Source organism: Phycomyces blakesleeanus, assembly GCF_001638985.1.
Source record: "Phycomyces blakesleeanus NRRL 1555(-) unplaced genomic scaffold PHYBLscaffold_1, whole genome shotgun sequence".
NCBI classification, from domain to species: Eukaryota; Fungi; Mucoromycota; class Mucoromycetes; order Mucorales; family Phycomycetaceae; genus Phycomyces; species Phycomyces blakesleeanus.
The window spans coordinates 2,744,363-2,752,088 of record NW_017265134.1 but is presented as its reverse complement, the minus strand read 5'-3'; the positions used below and the strand labels follow the sequence as shown (position 1 = coordinate 2,752,088).

The 7,726-nt window shown below is 37.4% G+C and overlaps 2 protein-coding genes across 2 annotated transcripts; both read right to left on the bottom strand.

Annotated features, from left to right (window-relative positions):
- Positions 1-572: 572 nt before the first annotated feature.
- PHYBLDRAFT_138633 (hypothetical protein) lies at positions 573-2,707 on the bottom strand (the record flags this gene model as incomplete). Its single annotated transcript, XM_018430037.1, has 6 exons — positions 573-898; positions 962-1,308; positions 1,702-1,861; positions 2,127-2,179; positions 2,349-2,419; positions 2,687-2,707. 6 exons carry the CDS (start codon positions 2,705-2,707, stop codon positions 573-575), a joined length of 978 nt encoding a protein of 325 aa, XP_018299128.1.
- Positions 2,708-3,594: 887 nt separating this feature from the next.
- Positions 3,595-4,868, bottom strand: PHYBLDRAFT_161723 (hypothetical protein; the record flags this gene model as incomplete). The annotated part of the gene is made up of 4 exons (XM_018434451.1): positions 3,595-3,734; positions 3,984-4,382; positions 4,459-4,561; positions 4,617-4,868. The coding sequence occupies 4 exons, from the start codon at positions 4,866-4,868 to the stop codon at positions 3,595-3,597; spliced, it is 894 nt and encodes a 297-aa protein (XP_018299127.1).
- Positions 4,869-7,726: the final 2,858 nt, after the last annotated feature.

The following is a 7,726-nucleotide window of genomic DNA, read 5'->3' as shown; positions in this document are numbered from 1 at the left end:
CCATCTTATTATCTGATATATATATATTTTCTTATTACTTATTCTTATTGTTTTATCTCTTAATCTTATATATGACAGCTGCAATGCCAGCCGCTATGCCAACCTGCACAACCCCGGCCCCAAAACAGCAGCAAGACCTACTGTATAATGGGCCCATATTGCTGCCATGAGTGAGGCCAAAGGCCAAGCCAACACAATATGCCATGGGTACAGTATGAGAGAGGGGAATGTCACAATACAGCCAAACCAGACGTTGCACTGCCAAAATATAGTATTCACAGAGAACTACAGAAAAACACCACGCAATACTGTATAATCAAATCGTTTGTGTAATCTTTTAAGATCACGGGCCCAGCTAGTTATTTTTATATATTCTTTAACTTTGTTTTTCTGTTAGTCGAATATGCTACACTGATGAGAGAAATCAAGGAAAGTGGGAATATGGGAAATCAGAGAATAAAGAATAAAGGAAATCATTTTTTAGTGGCATTGGAAAAGAATCATCGCAGCGATTCACCAGTGGAGTAATTTTAGCATAAGTTTTTTTCATGGTCAACTGACAGGCATGTCTTCTAATTCATCTTTCCAATCAGATTTTTCTGGTAGTTGATCATGAATTCAAGGTCATCTTGTTTTTTATCTTGAATTACTTCCCTTGGCTTTCCCTTCAACTTTGGCAGCAGTTCCAGCAACGAGTCTGAATCTGAGCCCACAGTTTGGCAATACTTTCTTTTGGTAGCCGCATTGAAAACCAATGCACACTCGATCAGATTTTTTGCCTTGAATGACCCAGATACACCAAATAACGCAGCATCAGCCTTCATTAGTATTTTCTTGTTGTTGTAGCAAATGATGTCCACCACATTTGAGACATCCTTATCGCACTCAACTTGATTTTCTGTGATGTCCATGGCAATGTGATATAACTGTCAAATTGTTTGATTTTCAGCAAAGGGATAACCATATAACGTTGGAGAGGCTTCGGTCAGGAATGAGGACAAAGCCTGCAGGGGTGTAAGTTGATCAGAAGATGCAATACTCGATAAAGTCAGTTTCGACACAATGAAGCAGCTTTGTGCCCAGAAATCAGTGGGCAGGAGCAAAGACATCCAAAGTTTTTCAGAAATAGGTTTGAACTTTGCCATAAGTTGGATAGGAGAGACGCGATTGGTGCAAACAATTAAAACGATAGAATATGTTTTGTAGATGCTCAAAGCGCTTTGTGAATAGCTGACAAGGCGTTGCATAAAGGGTTTATTGATGGTGATTGAATTTCGATGAGGATTGGAGGAAGCGAGTTTTGGATTGCTAACCAAGGCTTATAAAGTATATCACTTCGCAATGTGTTCTGCCATTCTGTTTTTGCTGACATATATGTTCTGTCTGGAACGTCCAATAATTTGCCGACCACAAGGTCAATCATGCCTTGAGTTTTTAATATTTGCTTGCTGAATTGGTCTTTTCCTGGCAATTGATTGTTGGGCAATCAAAATGTGAGAATCTCATCAGACACTACAAAACACAACCAGTTAAACAAAAGGAAGGAAGAAAAAACAAAAATAAAGGAGTATAACAAATATCCTTACTTATCATCATTATTGTCATGGCACAAAACTGTTGCTGATAAACAATGATAAAGAAATTGCCAGTTGTGGGGGGATTTACTACACAAAAGTGGAATTATAAAATGGTAAAACACACTCATATGCCTCAACAGATGGTTTCAGTTCAGGAAATGATTTCAGGAACAGGACCATAATCCAAACCTTGTCATACATTTCTGTTTCATATGGAAACATAGCACGGATAGCATGGATAGCATGGATAACACGAATACCACATTTGTTGGGACTTTGGCTTACTAATTATGGGATGAACAAGCTTGTCAACATGCCATTCCATCAGCAAAAGGTTATATATAGTGATCATGGGCCGATTTAGAAAGCCTATAGTAAATGGTGCCAAATTTAACTTGGTGCTATATTCACGGCGCAACCGCAATCCTTTGGTGGAAATTCTGGACGAGTTTTTTTTTCGCTAATTATTCAGGCCAGACACTTTTCCTCTCGGGCACGACGTTTCTCTGGAGCACTACGTTTATTGAATCTCCGCCTTTCACCATTTACCGGCCTCATAAAAAGTGACTTGTTGTCCAGCATCCAGCAATTTTATCTGGTCCCTAACCACCCAAAGTAGTTTATATGAGTAAAATCAATCTATCAAAATATAAATAATTTAATTCATGAATAAGGTACATCTTCATTTAATATAACGGAATTTCTAGGTGTACTTAAGTAGTAACCATATTAAAATTTCTATTTTTTTTATGCAGTATATACAAAATATACAATTTGTAAACGTCGTGTCCCAAACGTGACTGTGTAAGAAACGTCATGCTCGAGAGGCATAACGTCGTGTCCTAAATGTGGCGATAGAATAATTGTGTTCAAGAAAACTGTTGATGCAATATTTTACTTATTGAAAGTAAAGCTTCTATAAGTATAATTATAAAGGTTTCTAGAATTTTACTTTACATTTTAAAGAGTTCATACTCAATGCAATGTCTTTTTTATTATAGTTCTCATGCAATAAACGCACAATATAAAATAAATAAATAAAAATTGTGACCACACCTATTTCTGTAAAAACACAAGATCTATTTGGTTCCCGTCAACAAATCATATACCTGCTGTTGCTGATGAGTCATTTTTTCACGATTTAACTTGAGACATAAATCATATATTTTCATTTTATGTGATTTAAGTGGAAAAGATTATAATCCATATAATTTGCATTTTTTTCAAAAACTTTCGTAATAGATATAAAGGTAATGAAGCCTTTTATGCCTAAGAAAGTTTGCATAGCAGTAAAGCTAATATATTTTTACAAAATTCATGTTTTTACTTTTTATTTTTTATTTTTATTTCTTCTGTAAAAACTCTTTCTATCATTTCCTCACAACATGTACATGAGATATTTTATCAAAAATACAAAAAATGAAAAATATTCATATAAGACCAAAAAAAGTTTTTAATTACATATATTCAGATAACATATGAATCCAGTAAAAGTTTCATAGAAAACAAATGAGAAAAAAGTGATTCTACAAGCAAATACAATATTTTATTTTATTGAAAAAAAGCAAATTTTTGAGATATTATGTTAGTTTTCTCATGATCGACCCTTTCAATTCAACTAAAAATCCTAGAACACATACATATATCTATAAACTACTTGGATCCAAAGTTATAGAGAGCCAAGTCTTGAATTGATGAAATAAATAGATGCAAATGCATAATATAACATATTCGAAGATAGTTTGGCTCGATCTGTGTAACACCATCCGATATTTATGATTTTTAATTCGCTGGTTATAAGTGTAACTCGAAGGGTAAAGTACTTCCCACGAATGATCTCTAGGAAAAAACAGAGCGGAAAGTCATTTAACCCACAAGTGATAGATAGCTTATGTTGATGCAAAGAAACAAATTGATAAGATTTATAAAGATTTAAAAAAATTGTCTAGCTAATAAAATATAAGTAATAAAGTATAATTAAAAGAGTAATAAAATAGAAAAGAATATCGAAAAGAAATTATTTTGGAGTAAGATCAATTGGTTGATCTAGATCAGAATGGAGAGAGAGCATGGCATTTCGGCGATCATGCTTGTTAAATTCTTTGAACTTATTCCAGTAAGTATCAAAGTTATCATCAATCTTATTTCTGGCACAACCTAAAAAAAATAATTCAGAAACGGTTGGCTATTTTCTAGAGATATTACGGGAAAGGTCAACTGTTGTCCAGTGATTACTGTTAACATGATTAAAAATCAGAGGTTGTCGTTGTTTGGTTTTGTTGTTGGGAAGGGCGAATGGGAGAAAGGTTGTTGAGGGGGTGTTGGGGTTGTCTGAGTAGATGCAGACTGGTCGTGTATATGTGTCCGCAGCTAGTTGAGCACAGTCGGGTGTATTAAACCACATACTGGCATCTGAACATACTGGGATGAAGTTGGTGTTGGTGTTGCTGGTGTTGCTATAATCGAGTTGAGAGCCATGTTGAATGATTTTTTCTAGTTGGCTTGTGTCAGTGCCAAAGGTATTTGTGTACAATGTTTTGTATTTCGGCAGGGCGGCTAGCATATCCCTTTTTACAAGTGAAAACTTATTCTGATCTTTGTAGATCAAGTGGGCAAGGACCCGAAAACCACACCACCCGTCAGCAGTAGGGCTAAACCCACCCTTGACATCATCGACTATCTCATGAGAGACAGGAAAACCGGGCTGGAATTTGACCCTCTTGCCAACAGAGGTGCGATTATCATACTGGTAATCTTCTAGGGTGGTGGCAGGTCTTTTGAACCCATTTTTTTGGGGGGCATCGACTAAAAAGTATATAAGTATAAGACGATAGTTCTCTTTATGGATTCAATTACATTGTAAAATAAGAACACATCTTACCTGGGTCGAGAGGCTCTTGTTTGTTTTTGTTTTGTTTTTGTGTAGCTGCAGGCTTTCCCTCCCTCATTTTAGCTCTCAGTCTAACCATTGCCTTAAGGCCAGCCTAGTATTTCAAGATACATATTAATACTTTGTTATGTTATTTTTTTTTATCTTACATGACCAGACGAAACACTGATCTTTCTCCAGTTTGCCCGACCAAAGTCTTTGGGGAGGTACTTTGGACGTGCACTACCCTTCCGTCTGCCAGGGTACTTGATTTTTTCTAGGACTTGAAAGTTAATCGAAGGGTGCCCAGTTTTGCCTTCGAATTCAGAAGTGACCTTCTTGATCTTATTCAGGAGGTTAGCCACTTGCTGGCTGCCCTCACAGGACCAAAACAGTGACTCGAGTTTAATTACTTCCTCCATCCACACCTCTGGTCTTTCCTCAAGCTGGGAGTTTTCCTGACAAGTGTTGTCCCTTGGCTTTACATTACGAGGATCAATAACCCACCTTTCAGGGATATCAGAAATATAGATATCCCTTCCAGCAGGCAAAGAATGGTGACAAGGTAGACCATACTGGAGCTTGTTCATGCATTCACAAACAATACTGCTTTCACATTTCAGTCGAACCTCTTGGTCTATTACCAGTAAAGCTCGCTTTGAGACCTTCATGAGCAGTCTAGACAAAAGCTTGTTTCGTCCAACAAGAGGGTCAACCGTGGTAGATTCCCTGATCTCCACATTCCGGAAGTCTCTCTCAAGCCTCTTGATATATATTGAAATATTTTCAAAGGCGAGATCCAGAGAAGCTATTGCAGATATACCTCTCTTTAAGGCTTGATGGGCACTTTCCACTCTTTGAGATGTTGTGCATCCAAAATGCATTATCTTCTGAGTAAGATAACCTGCCCACTTCTCTTGGCATGTAATCCACCTGTCATGAAAATATGCCGAGACTGGCGCTTTCACATTGCCATTTTCTACTTCGGAACCAGCAAATACAGCGTTGAACTTATTCAGCGCCCAGTCAAACTCCTTCTTACTTTTGCCATGGATCATATTGGATATATATCCCGTCAGCTCTTCCTTTTTTTGTATTGAGCCAACTTTTCCCGAAAAAGTCTTTTCCACACTATTCAGCATGTGCCAGTAACAAAGCAGCTTGCTGTTGTTCGGAAACACAACATCAAGAGCATTCATAAGTGCAGCACACTTGTCTGTCACAAAAACTGTGCTAAGAGCCTTGTCTTCAAAAACAAGTGCCTTGAGTTGCTGGAGGAACCAAAGATATGTGCCTTGCTGCTCGTTAGAGACCCAGGCAAAGGCAATGGGAAACGATTTGAGGGTTTCTCCTCCGAGGTTGTGGATACCTTCCATGCAAATCAGCGGAATTGACAAGTTATTGGTAGAATATGTAGCATCTACCACCATAACTTCTGAGAAGCGACGAGCTCTCTCCATCATCTTCTGATTGGTAAAAAATACCCTCTCCAGCAAATTGTCCCCGTTTACATCATAATGCACCTGGTAACATTTTGCTTCCATCATCTTAACAAGTCCAGTACCTGCATTCTGGGCAACAGGGGCAGAAACTCGAGCAAAGGCAGCCTTGATATTGTTGATATCGCTAACGTACAGCTTATGACCATCGTCTTTTTTGTCTGTGATAGCCCTTTGGATCTCACAAGTCTTGGCCTTTGTCTCAACAAGTTTAGATATCTGCTTGGCGTCTTCGGCAGTAACTCTCGACAATCTGCCTTTCAGAGTCGATTCCAAGCATTTGTCATCAAGAGGATGATTGTGATAACTCTCCATTTCACTAGAAGCTTTCAAGGGAAGATATCCTTTGATTCCTTTCTTGTAAGATAGCTTTATCATGTAAGGACATCCGGTTTTCGAACTAGGGCGGATTTTTACGCGATCACAGTCTTCAAGTTTATGGGTGTTTCTATAGTGACCACCCCTGGCGCACTTTAAGTAAACCCGGGTTGGTTTACGGTCTTTAGTTGCAAGAGTGAAGTTGTTAGCAAGTGCATACTCCTGCATCTTAGAAATAGCCACAGTCATGTTGGCATAGCCATTGACTGGTGTAGTGGGAAAGTCTTGTTGAACGGGATAATATTCATTTCCGTCAATAAAAATTGATTCTTTATTGATAGTATTCATGTTGAAGTGATTTCTATTGAGCGATTGTTAACATCGTTTTTACAAATACTAATTTGTAATGATAGAAGTAGCACTCTTGTTTCTTCTGATAAAAACACTATATTATGTAAAAGATGTCTAATTCTTACAAGATGAGTATATAAAAGAAAAGAAGGTTTTATAACGGGTCTTTCACTAATTTCTTCAGGACACAACTTTTTTTTGCTTTCAGGTACTCTGTTACCATTGAAGGCCGGACCATAGTCACTTTTCAGGAGTCCGGTACACAATTAAAATCGGTGTTTAGAATATTTTTAGTACTCTATAGAAACATCGTGCCCAAGAGGAAAAGCATCGGGCCCAAATAATAGCTGTTTTTTTTTGTTTTTTTTGTTTAGTTTTTTTTTACTGCATTGACCATGAATAAGATCTTCAGCGCGCTTGCCTATTATGGCACTTGTCCAAGCATTTGTGAGAATGCCCAACGAACCCTTTCAAATTGCTCAGCGTCAAACTATTAGATGTCTCACTATTCTTGTCATAAGTGTCTTAGTTTTCAGTAGCTTGTTTCGTTTGACTTTACTCTTAATCACTGACCAAAACTGTTCAATTAGACTAAATTCAGAAGAATAGAACAGCAAATAGACATAGTGGCAACCGCAAGATTCTACATATTTAGCTATATCAACTAATGTATGGATTGGAGCATTATCCATCACGAGGTAATGGCCTTTTATATGTGGATACTAGTCCATTTCATCTATCGTGGCTTTTAGAAAACTAACATAGTGTCCCATAACTGTCCCTTTGTTCACATGCCTAATGTCTTCTTCTCGCTTTCTCTTTTTATTGGACAGAGGCTAAGGAAGTCTGAGACTATATTTAATCAGACCTTGGACAGAAATTGAACCTAAAATGGTTGTTGTTTTTGCTCGTGTTTTGGGGACTGTGACCACTGCAGGAGAGTCTTTCTTTGACCATGTTGTAAATGAGTATTGACTACTGCTGTAATTGAGAATAAATCTGAAGGAAATAATATAAGGCGTCAGCTATTCTAGTTAAAGGTGTCTACCAATTACTTTATTATTTAACACACAGGTTTAGCATGCATGATAGTGACTATATTTCATATGATG